At 39.6% G+C, this 27,632-nt stretch overlaps 2 protein-coding genes across 2 annotated transcripts; one reads left to right on the top strand and one right to left on the bottom strand.

Annotated features, from left to right (window-relative positions):
• Positions 1-7,350: 7,350 nt before the first annotated feature.
• Positions 7,351-23,854, top strand: LOC131302352 (ABC transporter G family member 1-like). The gene is made up of 8 exons (XM_058328921.1): positions 7,351-8,018; positions 13,289-13,368; positions 14,368-14,832; positions 14,965-15,051; positions 22,351-22,479; positions 22,595-22,789; positions 22,892-22,978; positions 23,068-23,854. Exons 1-8 carry the CDS (start codon positions 7,409-7,411, stop codon positions 23,737-23,739), a joined length of 2,325 nt encoding a protein of 774 aa, XP_058184904.1. The 5' UTR covers positions 7,351-7,408; the 3' UTR covers positions 23,740-23,854.
• Positions 23,855-26,204: 2,350 nt separating this feature from the next.
• On the bottom strand, positions 26,205-27,116 carry LOC131303149 (uncharacterized). Its single transcript, XM_058329941.1, has 2 exons — positions 26,970-27,116; positions 26,205-26,783 (listed from the first exon to the last, which is right to left on the bottom strand). The coding sequence occupies exons 1-2, from the start codon at positions 27,114-27,116 to the stop codon at positions 26,205-26,207; spliced, it is 726 nt and encodes a 241-aa protein (XP_058185924.1).
• Between the last annotated feature and the right edge of the window lie 516 nt (positions 27,117-27,632).

The raw sequence follows: 27,632 nt of genomic DNA, 5'->3' as shown, positions 1-27,632 counted from the left end.
CCTTTGGTGACGAAATTTATAAATTACGCTTTGTCACCAAGTATATTTCGGGCATAACTCTTTGCTCAGAACTCCGATTGAGATAATCTAAATTGGGTTTGAACAATAACATAAAGAGCTACAACTTTCATGTTTATTAAAATTGCTAATTTTAATGTTTAATAGTTCAAAATGGCGTTCAAAATATATTTTAATGTTCAATGTATGTGTTATATATTAAATATTTCAAACATATGCTGAAAAGTTTGTGTGGTGTAGTTGGTTAAAGCATGCGTGCAAAACGTAGGAGACTCGGGTTCGAAACCCCGCAGGAGCAAGAAAGTGAGATTTTTTTCACATATAAGAATGTCTTTCGTGACGAAAAATTTCGTCACCAATGGGTCACCTTTGACGAGCCAAAGGGAGTAATTTGTGACGAAATTTTTTGTCATCAAAAAAGCACAATAGGTGACGAAGAAAATTTCGTCACCAAGTCATTTTTCCGTGACAAAATTTTTTGTCACCAAAAGGCACTATAGGTGACGAAAAATAGATTTCGTCACCAGGTAGGAATCCTCGACAACCTTTAGTCGACAAATTTTTTTTCGTCACCTATATTATTTGTGACAAAAAACATACAATTTGCGACGATTTTCATTCGTCACCCAATGCAATTTTTCTTGTAGTGCAACTTGGAAGAATTGTATTTAGCTAATTGTGGAGGATTGAAGGGGATGATTCCAGAGGATGAAATTGTTGAACATGAGGCTCTACCCCAATTGAGGATATGTTGTGGCTCCAGGACTTAACCAAATTTGTCAGCTTTTTCAACGGTGTTCCCATGCGTTGGCAATCACTGGAGGAGTTGGGGATAAGAAATTGTCCAAAGCTGAGAAAACTCCCCTTCGACACTAATAGCGCTCCAAATTTGGAGGAAATTGGGGGTGGTGGTAATTATCAGGAGTGGTGGGATGCATTACAATGGGCCAACAATGCTACCAGATTACGATTTCAGCCTTTTTCCAGGCGGTATCGCAGTGGTTGTTAGCGTCCATCCAACATTTTTCAAAAGGTGGGACATATAATAGTATGATGTGGCGTCTACCCAAATTGGTTTGCGGTAGTAAATAAATAAATGAAGGCGGTGTGGGCAAGGGTTTGTTCTTCCTGATGTGAGTTATAAGCTTTTAATAAATTAGTAATTGGTTGTGGTGGGGGTATTCTAATGGAGCTTGGGAGGCTAATTCCGGTGCTTTATGAAGCCTTGTTGAAAAACCAGTAAGCTTGATTTGGAACGCGTGGAACTATTGTTTTGGAGGCTATGAATGCCTGTAAGTGGAAGGGTAAGTTGGTGAAGAATGAAAGTCAGATAAGCCTGCAAGAAGAACAATAACAAAAATGTGGGTATTGAATTTAAGCTTCTGTATTTCAATTTGTGATCTTTGCATTTATTGCAAGATTATCTACTTGTCTGCTTGATTTGCCTATAAAAGAATGTATTCTGATTATGTAAAAGATAAGAGTAGAGTAAGAGAATAAGAGAGTTACAGAGAGAGAAATTCCTCCTCCATGTATGAAATTTTTCAGATTGAGTGAGTTCAATATATTGTGAGTGTGTTTGTGCAATTCTCTTGTGAGTTTCATACATTATAAGTGTGTGATCAATACTCCTCCACCCAACAAAGTGGTATCAGAGCACTAGGCTCTTTCCGAAAAAATTCTCTCTCACGAAAATATAACATACCTTCGGCCTGCTATTTTTCAACCAGAAAATAGCTCCCTCAAAAATCAGATCTTTGAGTGCAAATTCAAGATCATCTCAGCCACACGAGTTGATCGCCTTCGAGTCCGGCGATGAAAATCGAGCAGCCTCTGTTTCATTCGAAACCCAGAAGTCCTCGGCTTCATAGCTTGATCTTTGGAATCTGTTCGCCTCTCCAAGACAATCAGATCAAGTTCTCACAATTTTCCAGTCAATCAATCGACGGCTCCAACAACCACAGTCCGGCCGAACAAAGAACAAACTTTGTTTTTTTCCTCCGCTGGCCAAAAAAAAAAAAAAAAATCGATTCAGTCAAAAACCAAAATTTTTTGAGCACCCCACCGCTTGAGTTATTTGTGCGTCTGATCCAATTTGCTGTTGTTGCACATGTTTTTACATGTGAAGAAGATATTTCAAAGCAGAGCATTGAAGTCTGGTAGTTGCTAAGCATTTAAAGTTTGGTAACGTTGAAGTAGAAGGAGTAATCCAGTGCATCTGGAACACAAATCCAACAGGCCTAATTAAACTTTAGGTCCCTGAAGTTTGAGAGATTACATTTCAATCCTCGCCAGACGTATTTCCGTCATTCTTTCAAGTTCAATGGCTAATGGAACATCCCAAACTGTTATTCCAAGGCTCACCAAGGACAATTATGATAATTGGTCCATCCAAATGAGAGCACTGCTCGGTGCTCAAGATGTTATGGAGGTGGTAGAAGAAGGTTACGATGAACCCACCTCAAAAGAAGCTGAAACAGCTTTAAAGGAGGAACAAAAGACGACGCTTCGTGCCGAGCGAAAGAAGGATTGCAAAGCCAAGTCCATCATCTATCAAGGACTTGACGAAGCCACGTTCGAGATCATCGCTTCAACCAAAACTTCCAAAGAAATTTGGGAGATGCTGCAGAAGACCTATAGAGGTGCTGACAAAGTAAAGAGGATTCGCCTTCAAACTCTACGAGGTGAATTCGAGTCTTTACGAATGAAATCCTCAGAATCTATTTCTGAGTATTATGCTCGAATTATGGTGGTTTCAAATCAAATGAGGAGAAATGACGAAGCTTTCACCGACACAAGAGTTATAGAAAAGATCTTGCGATCTTTAGATCACAGATTCGACTTCATCGTTGTTACGTTAGAAGAAGTTAAAGACGTTTCAACCATGTCTATCATCGTGGGTTCGCTGCAAGCCCACAAACAGAAGTTGCACAGAGACGATGATAGAGCCCCGGAACAAGCTCTACAAATGAAGTTATCCCTCAATGAAGGAAGGTACGAGCAATGGGGGACATCTCAGAGGGGACGAGGCTATGGGTCCCATGGAAAAGGCTCTGGAAATTCAAATTCCAGAGGCAGAGGCGGCAGAGGATTCTCCAGAGGAGGGAATCAAAATCATGCTCCAAGAGGAGGTGGTCGAGGACAACAAAACTATGCTCCAAGAGGAGGTAGACAAGGACAGCAAAGTCATAATCCAAGAGGAAAAGGACAAGGCAGAAGAGGCGGTTACAACAACCATTCGAACGTTGACAAAAGTAACATTCAGTGTTACAATTGCGAAAAGTATGGCCATTATAGCAACGAGTGCTGGGGAAGACCAACATTAGATCGAGTTGGCGAAACAACCAACTATGCAGACAAGGAGCCAACAGGAGGAGATTCAACGAGTCTCATGGCGCACAGTCCTACTGAGCAGGATCAAGGTACATGGTTTCTTGATTCTGGAGCCAGTAATCATGTGACCGGCTCAAGGCAGTTTTTTACTGAACTTGATGAAAGGTTCAGGGAGATATTTCTTTTGGTGACCTCTTTAAAGTACCAGTTCGAGGGAGAGGTGATATTATAATCAAAAGGAAGAATGGAGATCATGCATTCATCTCCAATGTCTACTATGTTCCAGATATGAAGACTAATATTCTTAGTCTTGGCCAGCTGCTGGAAAAAGGCTATCAAATTAGCCTAAAGGATATGCAACTGACGATTGCAGATGCTCGAGGGAAGCTGATTACTCAAGTAATGATGGCGAAGAACAGGATGTTTCCGCTAACTGTTCTTCATGACACGCCAAAGTGCCTCAATGCCATTATCAATGACAAAGATTGGATATGGCATCTCAGATATGGACACCTCAACTTTGAAAGCTTGAAGCTGTTGGCAAATAAGAAGATGGTCAAGGGCTTACCTCATATTCAACGTCCAAATGAGATATGCGAAAGCTGCATTCTTGGCAAACAACACCACAATAACTTTGGAAAGCAAGTTGATTGGAAAGCATCCATGCCGCTCGAGCTAGTACGCACAGATGTCTGTGGTCCATTGAAGCCAATCTCAAACGGTCAGAATAGATACTTCCTCACGTTTATTGACGACTACAGCAGAAAGACGTGGGTATACTTTCTAAAATTGAAGTCAGAAGTATTTGAAAAGTTCAAAGAGTTCAAAGCTCTTGTTGAGAAAGGAAGCGGCTATTACATCAAGACGTTGCGGTTAGACCAAGGAGGAGAGTACACTGGAGATCAATTTGAGGGATTCCTTAGGCAACAAGGAATCAGACACCAGTGCACACCTGCCTATACTCCTCAGCTAAACGGTGTAGCTGAGAGGAAGAATCGCACCATTCTCAACATGGCTAGAAGCATGTTGAAAGATAAAGACATGCCCAAGAGATTTTGGGCCGAAGCAGTTCAGTGTGCAGTCTATCTACTGAACAGGTGTCCTACAAAGAATGTGCAATCGAAGACACCACAAGAAGCATGGTCCACTCACAAGCCAGGTGTGGGTCATCTCAGAGTGTTTGGTTGTATTACCTATGCTAAAGTTCGGGAGGCAAATAGAACCAAACTCGAAGACAAAGGAGTTAAGTGTATCCTTGTTGGATATGGTGACAGAACGATGGGATACAGGTTGTATAATCCCATCACTCAGAAGGTGATTTTCAGCAGAGATGTCATTTTCGAGGAAAATGAATCCTGGAGCTGGGGTCAAATAGAAGCTACTAGGAATATGGAGCTAACACTTGAAGATGAAGAACATGTACAAACCAGAGATGTACCTGGGAGACCAGAAGATCAGCCAGCATCTTCCCGTGGTTTCTTTTCACCACAACAAGGTGAACCATCCTTACCAGTTGAACGAGAAATTTCAGACATGAGGCCCAGAGGAATTCGGAACTTGAATGATCTATATCAGAATACAGATCAGATGGATGCAGATTTTACCATGTTCTGTCTGCAAATCAGTTGTGATCCAGTTAGTTTCGAGGAAGCTACCCAAGAAGGAAAATGGAGGAAGGCTATGGATGAAGAGATTCAGCCCATAGAGAAGAGCAAGACTTGGGAGCTAACCAGCCTCCCAAAAGGTCACAAGGCAATTGGAGTAAAGTGGATCTACAAAGCTAAGAAGAACGCTCAAGGAGAGGTTCAGAGATACAAGGCAAGACTTGTAGTAAAAGGATACAAGCAAAGAGAAGGCATTGACTATGGCGAAGTATTCGCCCCTATTGCCAGGATGGAGACAATCAGGCTAATGATCTCATTAGCTGCTCAGAAAAGATGGAAGATCTACCAATTAGATGTCAAGACAGCAATTCTGAATGGATTTCTAGAAGAAGAAATCTATATTGAACAACCACCAGGATATGTGAAGAAAGGTCGTGAAGACAAAGTGTACAAATTGACGAAGGCGCTATACGGGCTGAAGCAAGCGCCTCGTGCATGGAATACCAGAATTGACAAGTACTTCCAGGAGAATGGATTCGAAAAGTGCCCCTACGAACATGCACTATATATGAAGAAGGAGATTGATGGAAGGCAGCTGTATGTATGCCTCTACGTTGATGACTAGATTTTTACAGGCAATAATCCAGCCATGTTCGAAGCATTCAAGAAGATAATGTTTCAAGAGTTCGAAATGACGGACATCGGACTTATGGCTCACTTCCTAGGCATTGAAGTGACGCAAAATGAAGAAGGAATTTTTATCTCCCAAAGTAGGTATGCCATGGAGATATTGAAGAAGTACGGGATGGAGACATGCAATCCAGTGATGACTCCAGTCGATAGTGGACTGGAACTGAAGAAAAATGATACTGGAAATGTTGATCCAACCTATTTCAAAAGATTGGTTGGAAGTCTGCGATATTTGACCTGTACTAGGCCAGACATACTCTATGGTGTTGGGCTAGTCAGCCGATACATGGAGACACCAGATCAGTCACACTTGTTTGCAGCAAAGCGGATTCTCCGCTACATCAAAGGGACTCATAGTGATGGACTATTCTATCAGTCAGGCGGTGACCTGAATCTTTCCGGCTATTCAGATAGCGATTGGGGAAGAGACTTGGACGAAAGGAAGAGCACAACAGGGTTCGTTTTCTTCATTGGAGATACTGCCTTCACTTGGACATCCAAGAAGCAAGCAATCGTGACGTTGTCATCTTGTGAAGCTGAGTATGTTGCCGCCAACTCAGCTGTCTGTCATGCTATATGGTTAAGGAATGTGCTGAAGCATTTGGGCTTTCTGCAAAAATTGCCCACAGAAATCTACGTCGACAACCGCTCTGCAGTTGCGCTTGCAAAGAACCCGACTCATCACGAAAGAAGTAAGCACATCGATACCCGCTACCACTTCATCAGAGAGCATGTAAAAGCAAAGGAAGTGGAGTTAGTTTCTTGCAGGACATATGATCAAGCAGCTGATATCTTTACGAAACCCCTCAAACATGAAGCTTTCATAAAAATGAAGACAATGCTTGGAATGAAGAATCTCTGAGAATCAAGCTTAAGGGGGATGTTGAAAAACCAGTAAGCTTGATTTGAAACGTGTGAAACTATTGTTTTGGAGGCTATGAATGCCTGCAAGTGGAAGTGTAAGTTGGAAAGAATGAAAGTCAGATAAGCCTGCAAGAAGAACAATAACAAAAGGAAAACTCTTCAATACACACCCCTTTAAGGTGTGTACTATATGTACCTATTGTGTGGTTCATATTGTGCTATCTCATAAAAAATTACTTGTAGGACCGGTCATTCATAACATTTTATTTCGTATCGTAACTTTTATACTAAAAATTCGTAACTTTTCAACAATATGATTCGTAACTTTTTAGCAATAGATTCGTAACATTTTGGGATTCATAACATTTTGGTGTATTTTAATAAGGGTGCATATGATACACACCCAAATAAGGGGTGTGTATTGTAGCACTTCTCATAACAAAAACGTGGGTATAACAAAAACGTGGGTATTGAATTTAAGCTTCCGTATTTCAATTTGTGATCTTTGCATTTATTGCAAGATTATCTACTTGTCTGCTTGATTTGCCTATAAAAGAATGTATTCTGATTATGTAAAAGATATGAGTGGAGTAAGAGAATAAGAGAGTTACAGAGAGAGAGAAATTCCTCCTCCGTGTATGAAAATTTTCAAATTGAGTGAGTTCAATATATTGTGAGTGTGTTTGTGCAATTCTCTTGTGAGTTTCATACATTATAAGTGTGTGATCAATACTTCTCCACCCAACAAGCCTCTCGTTTGGTTACTCCTTTTACTATCTAGCAGAACCTTCCCTCCATGCCTATAAATATCGATACACCCCTTTTCAGTTCCCAAAACTAATCTAGTTCAATTAATACACCTCTCTCTCTCTCTCTCTCTCTCTCTCTCTCTCTCTCATATGGCTTCTCAAGTTAACCCGCCTAGATGGACACCAAGCCAAAGCCCAACTAGAACACTCCAAGCCAATGTTCCCGTAGAGCCGGAGATTCACTTTCATGATCCAGAGACAGAGGGCGTGGCGAGCTTGGGTTCAGATCATGAAGATTCCTTGCCCTTTAGTAACTCCAAGTTTAATTTCGCATTTAGCGATGGGCGCCCAACGTCCCAACACCTTGGTCCACCAGCTCGAACCGTCTCACACCCACCTGGACCTCGAGCACCGGTGTATATTGGTGGTGTCGAGGACCCGGTGGCTATGGAGATAGTAAAGTCGATGGAGGTGGAGAGGGTTCGCGTTGAGAGGCCGGTGCAGCAGTGGCGGGACGAACATGTGGTGAGTTTTCACCAGAATCCTGGTGGTGGTGGCGGTGGTGGTAGTGGAGCTGTTGGGTTGAAGGGGAATGGGATTTCCTTGACGTGGAAGGACTTGTGGGTGACGGTGCCGGACAAGGAAGGCGGCCACCGGGCCATCTTGCAGGGTGTTACGGGATATGTGGAGCCTGGAGAGGTGTTGGCTATCATGGGTCCTTCTGGTTGTGGGAAATCAACACTTCTTGATGCTCTAGCTGGTATAATCCCTCCCTCCCTCTCTCTCACTCTCGCTCTAGGTATAAAAATAACAACATTTACCAAACACACACAAAAAAAAAAATCATAACATCATGACAGGAACACTAGACAAATATCTATGTAAATGTGACGAATTTAAGCTGATTTTATGAATTCAGGTTAAAAGTTATTGATTTTTTTTTTTTATAGAATTACGAATTGAAGATTAATGTTATGATCTTATTTTATGAAGTCAAAGGAGATTCAAGGAGTGCATACGGTGCACTCCCGAATACGGGTGTGCACTGGAGCATTTTAAAATTTGTAAAATCTATGGATGGAAGGGGTGTGGAAAAGAAAACAATAATGCTTTGGTCACATATTTAGACAAAGACGTATCCGGAACTGGTTTAGGAACATGATTCATGTTAAAGTCCATTCTCCAAATTTTGTGTCAAGACTTCAATGTTACCAAATATCAACCCATATTAAAATATACACGATTCTCTCCTGTCGTACTTTTGGACTATATGACTATATGGGACAGTCCACATCGTGGCTGTCCATTTGTTGCATTTGCTATTTTTTTTTTTGATTAGTAAAATAATATTGCTTTAATTGCTTGACTGTAAGGAGTTAAGAATATTTTCCTCCAATTCCATAGAATATTTTCCGCAGCATGCATTACTTCTATTTTTTGCCTTTGTGATACTTGATGCGACATCCTTTGATTTTGGACATGTAACCATTTTCTCTACCAACACTCTATTTTGTGTCTCTATTAGTTAATTTATTTTACGAGAGAAGGGGAGTGCTGTAAGGGAAAAGAGAGTGGCAAAATCAATCCCAAGAATTTATTTACTTGAAAATGAATTTTCTTTGTTCACCTCCTCTCTTGTCTGTTTCTATAGTTTTTCTCAACTTTGAATGGGTCTTAATCATAGAGAAATTATTGGGTGGCCTGGGGCTTGTAGTACGATCCCAACATTTTTTTCCACAACATATTTATCTCCGGCACAGAATTGAATATATGGACCTTACGTGAATTTGTTGTAAAGGATGAGGTCCACTTCACACCTAATCTCTCTGTGACCACTACAACAAAATAGGTCTAAGACAATGAAAAAAAACTCATCACCAAATACATGTTTTTCATCACTGAAATGATTGCTGACGAAAAAAAATCGTCATCTCATTCGTTGTCGTAAAGACCCCTGGCGAGGGGAAAAAAAATTGGGTTGCTGATTGTTACTATTGGCGATGAAATTTTATTTTGCCACCAATGCATTCACAGCCGACGAATTTTTTCGCTGCTAAAATCCTAAATTGAAAAAAATTATTTGTAATTTATGATTACCACCACTCGAAACCAAAACCTTGGGTATCCATTCCAAAGGCCTCTACCAATTCAACCACTTGACACTTTACTACTAATGCTCGTATATATATAATTATATATATATTTTATGCTAAATAATTTAAATAAAAGAATAATTAGTCAAAAACAGTTGGTCTATGATTACTAATTTTGAAATTTCCTCGTTAAAAGCTATCCTATGGCGATGAATTCTGAATTCATCGCTAAAAAGCTAAAAATATTATCCTTTGGCGTCGAATTTCATGATTTCATTGCAAAAGGGCTGTATTTGGTTTCGTTGCCAAAATTTAAGCCTTTGGCGGCAGAATTTTTTTCCATCACCAAAAGTGACCCTTTAATGACGAAAATTATTTTCGTTGTCATAGACCAATTTTGTTGTAGTGGACCCCTTGTAAATAATCGAATATGGTTGGGGTCTTGTTGTCCCTTAGAAACAACATTGGTGTTGTCTCCATCCGAGCCGTCCATGCTTGGCAATGGATGACTCCGTTTTCATCTCGGCAATGCACGGTTGGATGACTGAGATTTGTTCGGCTGAGATAAAATCTAAGCTTTCTATTGCTGGGATGAAATCTGAGCTATCCAATATTGCCGAGATGAAATCTGAACTGTGTTGGGATTATGCCCGGTAATCCCACCCACAACGGAAGCGCAACAAATTAACAAAAACGAAATCACACACAAGAGAACACGCACAACCAAAATACATGGTTTCCCAAACTCGGGTACGTCCACGGGAGAGAGAGAAATCTTCCACTATATGAAAAATAGAGATTACAATGTGAGATGTAAAACCCTCCCCGACCTCCTAACACATAGCTCTATACAATAATTTTACACTCACCTCCAGAACTCTATTTTTCCCTCACATCTTTTCTCCTCTCACCTCCTGGTGGACGCAGGGGCTCTGCTGTGCCTGAGGCACAGCACCCCCTACCCACACCCAAAAAGGCCCAAAAACGGTACCGTTTTCTAAGAAATTTTTTTTAAAGTTTTCTATTTGCAATCTTATAGAGTAGAAACGTGATTATAAGAGTCTTAGAGATAAAATTTAATTATGTCTCTTTAGAATAATTTGATCAGAATAATAAGATCTTCACACTGGTTCAAACGGATTGAAAATTGAAGCAGATAATTTTTTAACTATATTTTTAATGTATAAACAATCTAAAAAAAATTAAGTACTCCAATTTTTAATCCGTTTGAATATGTGCGAAGATCTTATTATTCTGAACATATTATTCTAAAAAGACATAATTAACTTTTGTCTTTAAGGCTCTAATAATCATGTTTCTGCTCCACAGGATCCTAAATAAAAAGCAAATATTTAATTATAAGAGTCCTAGAGACAAAAGTTAATTATGATCCTTTAGAATAATATGTTCAAAATAATAAGATATTCGCACTTATTCAAACAGATTAAAAATTAGAATATTTAATTTTTTAGAATGTTTATATATTAAAAATACAGTTAAAAATTAATCTGTTCCCATTTTCAATCCGTTTGAACCAATGTGAAGATCTTATTATTCTGATCAAATTATTCTAAAGAGACATAATTAAATTTTATCTCTAAGACTATTATAATCACGTTTCTACTCCATAAGATTGCAAATAAAAAATTTTAAATTTTTTTACTTAGAAAACGTTACCGTTTTTGGGCCTTTTTGGGAGTGGGTAGGGGTGCTGTGCCTCAGGCACAGCAGAGCCCCCTCATCCCCTCCTGGCCGGTGTATCCGGCAACCCCCAAAGGGGCTGCCCTCTCCTTTTTTTCACACTCGGCACACGCTATGCACTTCTTTAAATACACCTAGAATTGGCACTAGCACAGGTGGCTCTTCCACAGCCGAGAATTATCTAGAGCCAAGCTCAACAACAAATGCTCTTTAATGCATTGCCAGCCACCAAATCATTAATTCAAAAAAACAGTTTAACACTTGCTTCTCCAGCCAACTAATTCCATTAAAATTTCTTTTTTTTTTTCTTTTTCAAACTGCATTTAATGTGGGAAAAATCCAACAAACACACCCTTTTCCCACGGGAAATGCACCCCCTTTTGCTCAGGCGCCTCGCACCCCCTTACTCAGATGCCTCGCACCCCCTCGCTCGGGTGCCTCGAACCTCCATCACTGCGTGAACGTCTAGTCATCCGCGACTTGCCTATTCACTTGCACCCGAAGCTATCACGTGAACGTCTAGTCACCCGCGACTTGCCTATTCACCTGCTCCAATCTTAGGACCAGCACCATTTCCACTGCTACTCTGGTAAAGCGCCTGTGTCATTGCCTCAAATGTATCCTTGCTCCACCTAGAGTCACCGTAGAATTTCCTTTTTCTTCTTCTTGTTCTGCCAGCCCAAATACCCACTGATTTACTCTTCAGAAAACCCATGGAGATACACACACATATGCACGGCACCTCCATGCCACATGCACACATGCCATCATCATGACCATGAGCAGGACCATCATCATCCAAACCACCCATGTCACCGCCAGCATCCTCAATCTTCTTCTTAAATGGTGGTGGGTGTGATTTTCCCGGCAACCACAGTCCGGATCTACAATCGACTACTGCTCCCAGGATTTCTAACCATTAGCTTTGATACCAGTTGTTGGGATTATGTCTGGTAATCCCATCCGCAACGGAAGCGCAACAAATTAACAAAAACGAAATCACACACAAGAGAACACGCACAACCAAAATACATGGTTCCCCAAACTCGGGTACGTTCACGGGAGAGAGAGAAATCTTCCACTATATGAAAAATAGAGATTACAATGTGAGTTGTAAAACCCTCCCCAAGCTCCTAACACATAGCTCTATACAATGTTTTACACTCATCCCCACAACTCTATTTTTCCCTCACATCTTTTCTCCTCTCACCTCCTGGTCGGTGTATCCGGCAACCCGCAAAGGGGCTGCCCTCGCCTTTTTTTCACACTCGGCACACACTATGCACTTCTTTAAATACACCTAGAATTGGCACTAGCACAGGTGGCTCTTCCACAGCCGAGAATTATCTAGAGCCAAGCTCAACAACAAATGCTCTTTAATGCACTGCCAGCCACCAAATCATTAATTCAAAAAAACACAGTTTAACACTTACTTCTCCAGCCAACTAATTCCATTAAAATCTCTTTTTTTTTCTTTTTCAAACTGCATTTAATGTGGGAAAAATCCAACAAACTGTCCATTGTTGAGCATGGACGGCTCGAATGAAGGGGAAAACAGTTTCCCTGCGTTCACACTTTTGGGTTGTCGCATACTTTGTTTACTCTGTTTCTTTAATCTAATACTCCTTGTTCAATAATTTTAGTTAATTAAGAAAAGTCGTCTCATTTTTTGAGTAAGAAAACAAAATATTTACGTGCCTAATTATTATGTTTGGAATTTTTGCACTACTTTAATTTAAACATCTTAATTAATTTTTTAATTTAGAATCAATTTTTTGTTTAAAAATTTATGCACGAAAACACTTCATTTTTTTAACCCGAAGAGTGACATGACATATCATGGACTAAAAGTAAAAATCATTGGGTAGAGAGGTTTTTTTTTTTTGGCTTTGTCCTTGGGACCGTTGTCCTCGTCCTATAAATGTTCTGAATGTTTCTGTTGTGAATTATGCAAAGAATATTAATATCCCTTTAAAAAGTTAGATCAGACATCGATAGGCATGTGAAACATGGAGTTTGTATATATTTTGTTCTGCAAAGTGGACGAGTTTTGTGTTTCTAAATTACTTGGGCTATCCATTTTATATATCAAACAAAATATGAGTAAAAGATATGAGCTTTTAGTAGAACCCGAAATTGGTAGTTAATTTGGAATTAAGGGCACAAAGAGATAGAGTATATACAAATATATTTAACTATAGATTTTGTAATGACTTGGTTAAACCACTAATTGCAGGGAGACTTGGGGATAACACGAGAAGGACAGGAGAGATCCTCATCAATGGCCGTAAACAAAGTTTAGCCTTTGGCACTTCGGTAAGATATAAATTAAAAAAAGTCCCTTTCGAGTATTAATAAGTAATGAAATTTCTTTGCCGATAAAAAAAAGAGATAAATTAAAAAAAGTAATGACATGAATGAAAAATGGGCACACTTTGTTTTGAACCACATTCACCTATTGAATAGATGCTTAAAATTCAATAAAGACGAAAATCTTTCCGGAAAAGCTGTCTTTTTTTTTTTTTCCGAACAGCAGAAAATAATTTTATGAATAAATATAAATGGATGCACACGCTTAAAATTCAATAAAGACGAAAATCTTTCAGAAAAAGCTGTCTTTTATTTTAACAGAAAAAAATAATTTTATGAATAAATATAAATTAATGGACACACAGTGAAAAATAATGCTTTTCGTCAAAAGAAATTTCAAATTTTTTGCTACTAATGACTAAATAGAAATTGGTTCTTTCAATTTATCAAAAGAAATACGAATTTTTCTGGTTAAAAGAATTATTTTAAAGTTTTCGTTTTAGAGACAGGACAGCCTTTTTGGGATAATAAGAGTGGGGACGGCTCTACTAGAGGTTGAGAGGATTCAACCAAACCCTCCCTGAACTAAAAAAAATGTACTAAAATTTTCTATTGTTCACTTATATTTTAATTTTTGTAATATTATCTGCACTAGATCATTATTCATACCAAATTAGAGTAAATGATAGTTCCCTTAAATTTGTAGATAAGTAGATCATATAGCTTAACAAAACAAAATAAATTAGGCTTGCCAAGTTTGTCATCAAAGTAAATATCTTTATTTTATATATTGTTCTGTGTATACAATTTTTTTAATATATATTTTTCACTACTAAACAAAAATCCAGCAGTCGCCCCTGAGTGGAGTACCTTAGAAGCTTCTGTTAAATCACAATCGTTGCTCTAATTTCCTTCAGGGAAAATCTTAGAAAATTATAGTAATGCATAAACCAACAATTATTGAATCAATAAAATTCCAGTTTCTTATTTTGCTCTTGATTTCAGGCCTATGTCACACAAGATGACACCTTAATGGCAACACTAACAGTAAAAGAAGCCGTGTACTACTCAGCAGAACTCCAATTTCCCGACTCCATGTCGAGATCGGAGAAGAGAGAGAGAGCAGACGTTACCATAAGAGACATGGGATTGCAGGACTCAATCAACACGAGGATTGGAGGGTGGAGTTCCAAAGGCCTGAGTGGTGGACAGAAGAGGAGAGTCAGCATCTGCATCGAAATCTTGACGCGCCCGAAGCTTCTCTTTCTCGATGAGCCTACCAGCGGGCTAGACAGTGCAGCGTCTTTCCATGTGATGGACCGTATTATAAAGCTCGCGAAACAGGAGCAGAGGACTATGGTCACGTCTATCCACCAGCCCAGCAGTGAAGTCTTTGAGCTGTTTCACAATTTATGCCTTCTCTCTTCTGGTCGAACTATCTATTTTGGTTCCACTTCAGCTGCAAATGAGGTAAGGTAACAAGACCAATTTCAGATACAGCTAGTTAAATTTTTTATTTCCTTTTCCTTTACTTGTCATTAGAAATAGGTATTACTCACCATGTGTTTAAGCCAATGGACTAATGAATGTATTTTGATGCAGTTTTTCACTTTCAGTGGCTTCCCTTGTCCACCATTGAGGAATCCATCTGATCACTATCTTAGAACGGTCAACAAAGATTTTGATGTGGCAAGTACTCATTTGCTATGCTGGTTATTTGCATGCGAATAATTTTTTGAAAAAGGGTTAATAGCATAAGTGGCATAGCAACAATTAAACCTTTAATCTGATCATAAGCCACCATTCACTTAAATTGCGAGACAATCAATATGTGTTTTTTTTTTTCTAGGCAAACAAACTTTTATTATAACACTCAAAAAGGGTCATCGATGAGGAAAACATTTTAGCTCAAAGAGCTTTGATGCATCCAAAACAAAAACAAACTAAAAACACCATCAAACCAATAGTTGGATAGCCCCTTCAAAACTAAATTACTATCTTACTTTTCGAATACCATCTAAGAAAATCTTAAAATCCTCCACAATGTAGACTTTGGTGTTGAATTTCGCCTTCATCCACATCGCAACCTTTGTTTTGATTAGGTCCCCCACCTCCCTTGCCAGTTTCGTTGAGTTGTTGAAAACATAATTGTTCCTTATCAGCCATAAGGACCATAGTGTAGCATAAAAGCAGGCTTCCTAAATATGTTTCTCCAAATTGTGAAACCCATTAGCAAACCACCACTTGGCTAAGTGTGCAACCAATAGTGGACAGACCCATTTGATGTTCCACCACTCCAAAATGAGTGACCAAACAACCCAAGAGAAATGATAGTGCAGAAATAGGTGATGATGTGTTTCAAGGTGCAAAGAGCAGAATGGACATAAAGCTAATTGGATCTCATTTATCAGATTTCTAATAAGGAGTACAAACCTGGTAAAGCTTCTTGACAACCAACCATGCAAAAATTTCCACCTTCGGAGGGCCCAAGTTCTTCCAGAGTGATCCCAGAAGAGTGTTGCTTGAATGAGTTAACAATTCCCAACGTCCATAAGCAGATTTAACTGTGAAGTTCCTATCCACCGTCCACCTCCATTGTAACTGATCAGGCTTGGCTGGTTTTAAAGTGACTCCTTGAAGTATTTGTTTCAGGTTTTTGATGCAGGGCAGAACTATGAATTGAAGAACAAACGTGCAACAAGGACAATAATAAACGGGATAGATATAGAAAAACTCTCTCTAGACACTTTGTCAATCAATAATAATAATAAATTGTCCAACCCTAAAGCTTACAACTCCTTAAATACATAGCAAACCCTAACCCTACTAGGAAAAGGAAAAAAATACCAATTTCAGAAAGTTCTGAAATTATTACATAATTATGAAAATATAAGAAAAAAATAAGACTTTTCCAACAAAAGCAGACTTTATTGGATTTTCCTACCCAAAGTTATAAGTAAAAAGATTATTTTCTAAAACGGCAAATTTGGCCTTTTAGAGCCCTAAACGGCCGAAAATGGACTGTTGGGCCATTTTGGTTCGAACCTAGGTAGGCCCGACTCCTAATTCCATCGTCGCTCTGCCACTTATTTACGATTATGCCACTCAATGCTTTAAATGGTATTCCTCCTCTATGTGCACTGCATCATCCTCCCCTTCTAGAAATAAATTTGCCCTCGAATTTGCATCCTCATTAGAAGATCACCTCTGAACGGAACTAGATGCTTGACGTTAAACACATTGGCGGTACGAACATGGGTGGGAAGCTTCAAACGGTAAGCATTTGGATTGATCTTCTCGACAACCTCCACAGGACCAATCTTGCGAGCCTTTGGGTTGTTATACTCCCTTTATGGTAACCGGTCTTTTGTATGGACAACATAAATAAAATCACCAACCTCAAACTCCATAACCCTGTGCTTCTTGTCTGCGGCCTCTTTGTAGTTTGTAGTAACACTGTGCAAACGTTGCTCAGTATCTTTATGAATTTACTGCAGATCTCTCATAAACTCCTCAGCTCTCCCATTGGCTCGTTTCAAGTAGGAAACAGGAGCCAAATCAATTGGGGCGCATGGATTGAAACCATAAACAATCTCGAGAATGAGAGAGACCCATGCTCTGATTGACAGAATGGTTGAAAGCAAACTCAGCTTGACATAATTTCTCATCCCAACTCCCACAATGGTTTGCATACAAGCTACGGAGTAAATTGCCCAAAGAACGGTTTACCACATCAGTCCGGCCACCTGTTTGAGGGTGATAAGCCGTGCTAAAAACCAGATTGGTGTTCGCCATCCTCCACAAGCAATACCAAAAATGGCTCAGAAACCATGTGTCGCGGTTAAAAACAATGGATTGGGGCAGTCCATGCAAGCGATTAACCTCCGAAAAATATAATTGGGCAATCTTGACTGCATTGGTCGTCTCCTTACAAGCTATGAAGTGAGCCATCTTGGAAAACCGATCTACCACCAAAAAGACAGAATCATTGCCTCGCTATGACCTCGGCAAGCCTAAGATGAAGTCCATGCTAACATCGGCCCAAGGTTGTGATGGGATGGGCAATGACATGTATAAACCCGCATTAGAAGCCGTACCTTTGGAGACTTGGCAAGTGTGGCAGCTTCCCACAAATTTGTAAACATTATTCCATAAAGTTGGCCAAAAATAAGAAGTGGACACCAACGTAAAGGTCTTGTCACGCCCCACATGCCCCTCATCGTGCAGCTCCTTAATAATTTTTAGATGAAGGTTACCCTCTGGAACACACAACGCATTCCCTTTAAACAGAAAACTTCCATGCTCATGAAAATCAGATTGATCACCACCTGCGATCTTCTCGAGCACAATAGAGAAATATGGGTCAGCCAATAACAACTCATGAAAAGCATCAAATCCGCTTACCTTGCTGTGCATAACTGTGAGCAAGTTGCTACGGCGACTGAAGGCATCAACAACCTTATTCAAAGCATTAGACTTGTGCTTGATAGAAAAAGAGAACTGCTGCACATAAGCAGCCCATTTACCATGCCGATTGGAAAGCTTATCCTGCGAGTTGAGATGCATCAACGCCTCATGATCAAAATATAATACGAAGTCGCTATGTATGAGATAATGATACCAATACTTCAATGACTGAACCAAGACATAAAACTCCACATAATAAGTGCTATAGTTCAGCTTTTCCCATTCAGCTTCTCGTTAAAAGAAGCCACAGGCTTGGAACTTTGGCTAAGGACAACTCTAATTCAAACCTTGGACGCATCACAATGCAACTCAAAAGGCTGTGAAAAGTTCGGTAACACTAGAACAGGGGCAAAAGTTAACTTCTGCTTGATCAACTGAAAAGCCCTGGTGGCGGCTTCATTCCACGAGAACTTTCCATCCTTCATACAATCCGTGATAGGAGCCATAATAGTGCTAAAGTGCGGGATAAAACAATGGTAAAAAGAAGGCAACCCATGAAAACTGCGAATAACGAACAAAGTCCAAGGTTATGGCCAGTCTCGAATTGCCCCAACCTTAGACTCATTTACTGAAATCCCATTCTTGCACACAACACAACCAAGAAAGAGCACAGAATCCATCATAAACACACTTTTTAACAGCCCCATACAAATTTTCAGCACGCAAAACAGTAAGAACCTCACATAAATGCTACAAGTGTAACTCAGAAGTGGCACTGTAAATCAAAATATTATCAAAGTAAACAAAAACAAAGTTTCTGATGAAAGGTCGTAGCGTTTGCTTCATCACTCGCATGAAAGTGCTCGGCGCATTGGATAAACCAAACGGCATAACCAGCCATTCGTAAAGCCCCTTTCTGGTCTTAAATGCTGTCTTCCATTCATCCCCCGGTTTGATACAAAGTTGATGGTAACCACTTTTTAAATCCAGCTTGTTGAAAACCTAAACACTCCCTAACTAATCCAATAAATCATCCAACCTTGGTAACGGAAAACGATATTTCACTGTGATCTTGTTAATTACCTTACTGTCCACACACATCCTCCACGACCCATCTTTCTTGGGAACGAATAATGTTGGAACTGCACAAGAGCTAAGACTCTCCCGGATAAAACCCTTGGACAGCAACTCTTCCACTTGTTTTCGCAACTCCTCGTGCTCCTTCAGACTCATCCGATAATGGGGTCGATTGGGCAAACTAGAACTCGGAACTAGATCAATCTGGTGCTGAATATCTCATAACGGAGGCAACCCATCGGGTAACTCAGTTGGGAATACATCTATAAACTCAACAAGAAGGGGCTGGATCTTAATTGGCATTTTCTGCTTAAAAACCGCTGGTGAACTCGCCTTTGCCACAACAATAAACACAACTTTGGTGGCCGAGATCTCTCTTTTGAACTGCACCTTTGTCAGAAGGCTAGTACCCTCTCCACTTTATGGTTTGGATATAACCTCTTTAGAAGGTAGTACCTCAATCATCATACTCCCGGATTTAAGGGTCTACGTGTTAGAACCCCCGTTATGCATCACCTTACGATCAAACTACCATGGTCTTCCCAACAAGAGAGAACACACGTCCATTCCCACAACATCACACCAAATTTGATCCTTATACTTAGAACCAATAGAAAACGAAACCAAACAACGCTTGGTTACCTTAACTTCGTTACCCTTCTTCAGCCACACCAGCTTGTATGGGTTGGGGTGTGGCTCTGTCTTCAACCCGAGTTTCTGCACTGCCTTTTCGGACACCACATTCTCACAGCTACTTGAGTTTATCACAAAACGACACACCTTTCCACCAATTGTGCATGTGGACTAAAAGACATTACCATGCGGCCAAGAATCGCCCTAAACCTCTCGAGGAGCATAGTAGGACCTTCGAACCACCAATAATGGCCCGACATCCCCAACAACTTCTTCCACATCTCCATCCGGCGAGTCTGACGATGGTTGGGATTCGTCATACGCACTTCTTGCTCATACTGCTTGTAATGTTCGCTAACAATCCTATCAACATCCACAAACAAGGCCTTACCCGATCTATCCCCCTTCTGACACTCAACAGCATGATGACCGGGCTCTCCACACTTGAAACACTTAGACCCTGAAGCACCCACTCTATTGGCTTGCGGAACAATAGGTACTGAATTGCCTGTAGGCCAAATCGAATTCGACCGAACTGAGGCTGGTCGAACTGGCACTGGACTGGGTGTTGTTCGAACAGCGACACCCTAGGCAGGTGCAGTAGAACTGTGGTTAGCTTGCTTTTCCAACTGCAAGGCCCTCTGATGGGCCTCCGAAACAGAATACAGATCGAACATATTCAACGTAAACTGGAATTTCTCACGCAAAGTTCCAACATACCTTGAAACCAACTGCTCCTCCATTTCAGTGGTATCATTCTGGACCATTAATTGATGAAACTCCGTAATATAATCATCCACTGAACGGGAACCCTGATGGAGATTCTACAATCGCTGATACATCAAATGAGAATAGTTGTGAGAAAGAAAAGGCACCCGCATCATTTTTTTCAATTTTTCCCACGAACTAATCTTCTTCTTACCCTGCCTCGACCTGGACAGCTTCAACTGCTACCACTAAGGCGCAGCCCTACCTCAAAACCTAGTAACAACCAACACGACCCGTGTATCCTCCGGGACCCGCTTGAAGTCCAAAATCTCTTCGATAGTTGCAACCCAATCAATGAACTCGTTCGGTGCTAAACCCCCCTGAAGCTCAGAAAGATCAACCTTCAACCCCGATTTCCACTACCGAGAATTGCGGTCCACCATGAACCCATGATCGCTTTCCCTCCGTTGATAGAATCCGCCGCCACCGGGTGATCCTACCGCAAAAGGGTTTTCGGCCTCTTCATCACTCACAGCCTCCTCCTCATATAGAGGATTTTGGTTGATTAAGCGACAATGAGGCTGTTTTGCAATAGCAAGGGCAGCGACCTGATCGGCTAGGGCAACAACCTAATCAGCAACCTGTTGGATCCGCGCCTTTGTTCGTGCTTCTCGCGCGACGTCATCCCATTCATAAACGTCCTCTATAAAAGCTGTACGATCACCTCGTCCCCCACGACCTCCAGCAGCATGTCTCGCAGCCATAGTCAAAATCGAAACCGAGCTCTGGTATCACCTGATGCAAGGCAGAACTATGAATCAAAGAACAAACGTGCAACAAGGACAATCACAAACGGGATAGATATAGAGAAACTCTCTCTAGACACTTTGTCAATCAATAATAATAAAAAACTGTCTAGCCCTAAGGCTTACAACTCTTTAAATACGTAGCAAACCCTAACTCTACTAGGAAAAGAAAAAAATACCAATTTCGAAAAGATCCAAAATTATTACATATTCTAAAAATATAAGAAAAAACAAGACTTCTCCAACAAGAACAAACTTTATTGGACTTTCCTACCAAAAGTTATAAGCAAAAAGATTATTTTCTAAAATGACAAATTTGGCTTTTTGGAGCCCTTAATGGCTAAAAAACACACGGCACATGGCCAAAGGCAATGTGTCCTGACCGTTGGGTTGTTTCGGTTCGAACCTAGGTAGGCCCGACTAATTCCACCAGTTCTCTACCACTTATTTATGATTATGCCACTCGATGTTTTAAATAGTATTCCTCCTCTATACGCACCGCATCAGTTTTCCAGCTCTTGCTTCACCCGCCCAAACAGACTTCTCCTAAACAGAAGTTCCCAAGAACCACCATCTACGTGTACCCTCATGTTGTTGATTGTCTCCTCTTGTTGAGTAGATAATGAGAACAATCTAGGATAATCCTCTTACAATTGTGAATCTCCCAGCCAGGTATGATCCTTGAACATAGTGGCGTTACCCTAATTTACTTAAACCATAAAACCCTCACGAATAGAGTAGCCCAGATGAGATGAAGGATATTCTAATGAAAAAATATATATCCTCCCGTATTCTCAAAGTTGATCCGGATCCTTGTGCATAAGGGAGCCAGCAATTTGCATTCAGCCCATATTTACCTTTGATTACTTTCACCCATAAGGACTTTTTGTCCTTGCCAAATCGCCACCAACACCTGGCCAGTAATGCAAGATTCTCCTGCAGCATCCTCCTCACCCCCAAACCTCCGTCTTTCTTCCTTGTAATCTCGTCCCATTTAATCAATATGCTTAGCTCGTATTAGCCAGGCATATTGATTCAGTACTTAATCGGAAACCAAATATATGGCCAAAGGGCCGTAAATAAATCGAGCAGCTCGCAAGCTTGTCTTAGTTCATTTAGTAAATGACCAAGCTCGGCTCGTTAAGGCTCGAGCCAAGCTTGATCTCAAATTTTTGGCTCGTTTACAGCCCTACCAAGCCAATACGACTTCACTTTGTAGCCGATGACTTCAAATTTTAACAATCACTTCACCCGTTCTTGGTATAAATGACTTGATAATTCGAATATAAACCGTTATGCTTCTTTTTCAAAACCATGATACATTGAGGAGTTTATTGAATTGTTTGCTATTTGTTAGGATATTGAACAAGGACTTGGTGGCAAAAAGATGAGCGCTGTAGAGGCAATTAATACCCTCGTCAAGTCTTACAACTCATCTGAGGCTTACAGACAAGTTCAACAACGGGTATTCGAGATATGCCAACAGGTACACAACGACAAAAAGTCATTTTTTTATTAAAATTTAATAGTTTGACTTTTCATTGATATCTGATAATCCAAAAGGGTGTTCCTAATTAAAGGGGCTTCTTGTTATTTTGAAGGGTGGAGGAAGACTGGAGAAGAAGGGAAGCCAAGCAGGCTTTATTACTCAGTGTCATGTTCTCACTAGAAGATCCTTCGTGAACATGTATCGTGATTTAGGTTACTATTGGCTTCGCTTAGCGATTTATGTCTCTGTGTCATTATGTCTTGGGAGTATTTTTTACGACATTGGATTCACCTATGGATCCATTCAGGTAATTATGTCACCAAGACTGAAATAATTTATTTTCTTCATAGCAATTTTGTTGATCAATGGAAAACTTAGCTAACTATTTATTTGCTCTTAATTGGTATAGGCTAGAGGTTCGATGCTCATGTTTGTGACCTTACTTTTGACATTTATGGCAATAGGTGGATTCCCCTCTTTTGTAGAGGACATGAAGGTGCATATTTCGTGATTTCATCTCTATTAAACTAGATTGAATCCCAATGATATTCATAAGATTTTTTTTTATTTCCTTGTCAAAATCAGATTTTCACTCGAGAGAGGTTAAATGGCCACTATGGTGTTGGTGCATTTGTCGTCGGAAACACATTTTCTTCCATTCCTTACCTGTTTCTTATCGCTGTGATACCCGGGGCAATAGCTTATTACCTTGTTGGACTTCAGAAAGGAATAGACCACTTTGCCTACTTTGTGGTAATGTTATATGCATGCATGTTGCTGGTTGAAAGCCTAATGATGATTGTTGCAAGTGTGGTTCCAGATTTCCTCATGGGAATTATTACCGGGGCTGGAATTCAAGGAGTGATGATGTTGAATGGAGGCTTCTTTCGATTACCAAACGATCTTCCCAAGCCTTTTTGGAGATACTCAATATACTATATCGCCTTCCATAAGTATGCAAACCAAGGGCTTTTCAAGAATGAGTTTAAAGGACTAACGTTCCCTAACAATCTAGCAGTAGGGCCACGGACGGTTACCGGCGATGAGATCTTGAGAAATACATGGCAAGTGGAGGGTTATTCCAAGTGGGTTGATGTTGCTGTTATAATAGGGATGGTTATTTTATACAGGCTCATGTTTTTGGGAATCATAAAAACTGCTGAGAAGGTCAAGCCTATGCTAACAAAGCTCATGGCTGCTTGTTCGAAACAACCGACCCTTGTAGAAGATCCCTACACCACATCACCAGCTAATTAAATAAGATTTCTCTTGCCTTTGAAGTTGTTAGTGTTTGTGTATGGAGAAGAATTTTCACTTAATTAATATATCGTCGTATTTTTTTGTCAATGATTTATATATTCTTTTTTATTTTCCGATTAGAATAGAAAAATAACACTTGAGTTTGTTCAAGATCGATGAATTGTTGGTCTAATGCTATGAGAAAAGCCTAATGAAATTTATGAGAGCTTAATTAATAGGAGTGTGTCAATGGTTGTGTCAGCTTCGAATCAGTTATATGTTTTATGTTTTGCATTCTTATAAGTTTCATTGAGAGTGAGGCTCAAACCTTTTTGTCAAATATGTACCATCAAATAATCTAAATGTTTTTTCTGATTGCTACTTCTTCAGTAAGAACATACTGGCTAGTTATGGGATAACGAGTATACCTTATATTCCAATTTGTTAGGTATTCATGCTTCATTATTTAGCACTTGCAACCAATTATGTCCTAAAGAGCGTTCCTACTTTCGGAATACTATTGTTTCCTTTTCCATCAAATTTTTAATGGGAGAAAATGGATTTATTATTCAATTACCTTAGGATGTACACCATCATGTGATACCCCAAAACCTTTTTCACCACACGCTTCCGTGGTTCCCGAAGACCACCCAATTATAACCTTTCGGAAAAATGGGATGTTGCGCCTTTATTTTTGGGGCATTAAGATACGAATTTGTTATTTTTATGGGCCTTTCAACAGTTTGATGATTGTGGCTAGAGCAAAGAGCATTTTCTCTTTGTTGGGCTTTGTCATTCAATAGGGCTTTGGACAAAGTATTACCCCTTTCTGAAATTACGGACACCGAGCTTTTTTCATAAGGAGCTTATTTTTGGCGGATAATTATCAAAATACGTCATCGGCTGTCATTTTTCCTTGTTTCATATTTTATTGGGCCCTACAACACACGAAGGAAAACGGAAAATTCCAAGCCGGTCCAAGTTTTTTGTTTCGGGTTCCGTGTGGATCTTTTTTTTGTAGCGTTACCCTGTGCAACCCTTTGTTAAAGACGGTTTTACTATTTTGCCTATTTGTAAAATTTTTGGGGGTGTGAATTTTTGCCGGTGTGAATTTTTGAGGGTGTGAATTCGGCCCCAGTACACCTCTTTTTTTCAGAATTCACACACCTTCCAAGCAATTCTCATCCAATTGAAAAATTCACACCTTCGAAAAAAACACAATTCGCACCCAAATAAAGAATTCACATGTTTGAAAAAGACATAATTCACACCGAAATGATGAATTCGCATCCCCAAATTAAGAATTTACACCTTTGATAAAAAAACAATTCACACCCAAATAAATGTGTATTGCAAATATTATATAGGTAGCTTAACCTTTATTTTTATAAACCAACACCATTAAAAAAAAATATTTGGCAAAGAGCAAAAATATTTGGCAACACCATTAAAAAAATATGGGCCTTTCAACAGTTTGATGATTGTGGCTAGAGCAAAGAGAATTTTCTCTTTGTTGGGCTTTGTCATTCAATAGGGCTTTGGACAAAGTATTACCCCTTTCTGAAATTACGGACACCGAGCTTTTTTCGTAGGGAGCTTATTCTTGGCGGGTATTAATTATTAAAATACGTCATCGGCTATCATTTTTCCTTTTTTCATATTTTTTTGGGCCCTACAACACACGAAGGAAAAAGGAAAATTCCAAGTCGGTCCTAGCTTTTTGTTTCGGGTTCCGTGTGGATCCTTTTTTGTAGCGTTACCCTGTGCAATCCTTTGTAAAAGACGGTTTTACTATTTTGCCTATTTGTAGAATTTTTGGGAGTGTGAATTTTTGAGGGTATGAATTCGGTCCTAGTACACATCTTTTTTTCAAAATTCACACCCCTTCCGTGCAATTCTCATCCAATTGAAAAATTCACACCTTCGAAAAAGACACAATTCGCACCCAAATAAAGAATTCACACCTAAATGAAAAATTCACATGTTCGAAAAAGACATAATTCACACCGAAATGATGAATTCGCATCCCCAAATTAAGAATTTACACCTTTGATAAAAAAACAATTCACACCCAAACAAATATGTATTGCAAATATTATATACGTTGCTTAACCTTTATTTGTATAAACCAACACCATTAAAAAAAAATATTTGGCAACCTGAATAGTTAAAAAGGTAGGCTAAAAAATGGCAAAAAACTAGAAGGAGGATAAAATGGTGTGCTATTGTTACACGCTAACTTAAATTCCTCGAACAACAGAGCTTAAAGTGGTGAAAAGAATGGAAGTCGACTTCATGCACGATTCTCACCATTTTTTCCACTCAGATCTTCTTTTGTTGTTTTTTTTTTTTTCTCGGCAAAAGAAAATTTTATTAAACTCGAAAAGGGTACATCGAGTAAAAGGGAAAGGAGAACCAGAAAGTTCACCACAACCCTAAACAGGGAAGGAAAATAAAAGGAAAGTTACACCCAAAAAAGACACCTAAATAACGAGTCTTCTAACACCGTCAATGTTTGATTTGATATCTTCCACCGTATACACCTTTATATCAAACTTGGCTTTGATCCACATGGCTGCTCTTGATTTGATTAACTCTTCCAAATGATTGCAATCCACAATTTTATTGTTGAAAATAGTGTCATTCCTTGCAATCCAAATAGACCATAGGGTTGCATAGGAACAACACTCCCAAAGATGTTTCTTCAAATTTTTGAAATGAGAAAAGAACCACCAAAAAGATAAATCAGCCAAATTTGAAGGAGCCACCCAAACTATGTTCCACCAATCGGCTATTCTTGACCAGATGACCGTCGAAAAGGGACAAGATAGTAGAAAATGCACTGGAGTTTCCAATTCCAGTAAACAAAATGGGCAAAACAGAGCTGTTTCATCTACTCCTACCATTATGTTCCTACTACTCAAAATTGATCTAGTTGCAATCTTGCTTTGACATGCCATCCACGAGAAAATCTCCACTTTTGGAGGGCTAAGACTTCTCCACAAAGAACCAAGTCCGGAATTTTGGGTAAAAGTTTCAGCTTCCCAAAGATCATAGACAGACTTAACAGAAAATAAGTTATTAGAATTCCCAGTCCAGAGCATCACATCAAATCTTGACGGCACCAAAGACACATTTTGTAATCTGCCAATTAAGTCATTCATTTGTTCACGTTCCCAATCATGCAATCTCCTTTGAAAAAACAAACTCCAATCTCCATTACCTACCTAGTTGAGCACATTACATACCAGTTCATCTCTTTGCGACGATTTCAAATACAATCTTGGAAACTCCTCTTGCAGTGTTTGATCCCCCATCCATTTGTGATTCCAAAAAGAAGTGTTATTTCCGGAATACACTTGAATTCTAAACCCATCTTGAATTACGTTCCCCATTGCACTCTCTGTATTCCCAATTGAACATATGTCTCTCCAGATTATAGATGCCTTCCCATACGATGGTAATTGAGGAAGCTAATCTTGATGTGAGAGACCATACTTCTTGCACACTACTCTAGCCCATAGAGAATCCTTTTCTCTACTAATTCTCCACCACTATTTTGCTAACAAAGCATGATTCTGCTCAACCATCCTTTTCACTCCTAAACCTCCATATTTTTTACTCTTTGTTATAGTTTCCCAACTAACCAAATGGATCTTCTTCTTATCAATGGAATCACCCCAAAAAAATTGTCTTTGAAGTTTTTCAATCTTCCTTGCAACCGAAATTGGCATCTTAAAGAGGGACATGAAGTAAACAGGTAAACTACTTGTATTTGAATTGATAAGTGTCAATTTACCTCCTGACGACATAAATCTCCTTTTCCATACTGCCAACTTCTTCTCCAGCCTATCTATCACAGGTCGCCAAGTTTGAACTCTTCTAGGATTAGCTCCAAGAGGGAGTTCGAG

Source organism: Rhododendron vialii, chromosome 10a, assembly GCF_030253575.1.
Source record: "Rhododendron vialii isolate Sample 1 chromosome 10a, ASM3025357v1".
In the NCBI taxonomy this organism is placed as follows: domain Eukaryota; kingdom Viridiplantae; phylum Streptophyta; class Magnoliopsida; order Ericales; family Ericaceae; genus Rhododendron; species Rhododendron vialii.
Note: the sequence above shows the minus strand (reverse complement) of the source record. Positions and strands in the feature narration are given on the sequence as shown.

Excerpts from the sequence above, each read along its gene's own strand:
- LOC131302352 (XM_058328921.1), top strand. The coding sequence starts at position 7,409 with ATGGCTTCTCAAGTTAACCCGCCTAGATGGACACCAAGCCAAAGCCCA. Across the intron at positions 8,019-13,288 it reads ACTTCTTGATGCTCTAGCTG|GGAGACTTGGGGATAACACG; the intron begins GTATAATCCCTC and ends CACTAATTGCAG. Across the intron at positions 14,833-14,964 it reads CCACTTCAGCTGCAAATGAG|TTTTTCACTTTCAGTGGCTT; the intron begins GTAAGGTAACAA and ends ATTTTGATGCAG.
- LOC131303149 (XM_058329941.1), bottom strand. The coding sequence starts at position 27,116 with ATGGGGAACGTAATTCAAGATGGGTTTAGAATTCAAGTGTATTCCGGA. Across the intron at positions 26,784-26,969 it reads CGTCGCAAAGAGATGAACTG|TCTGTCTATGATCTTTGGGA; the intron begins GTATGTAATGTG and ends TTTTCTGTTAAG.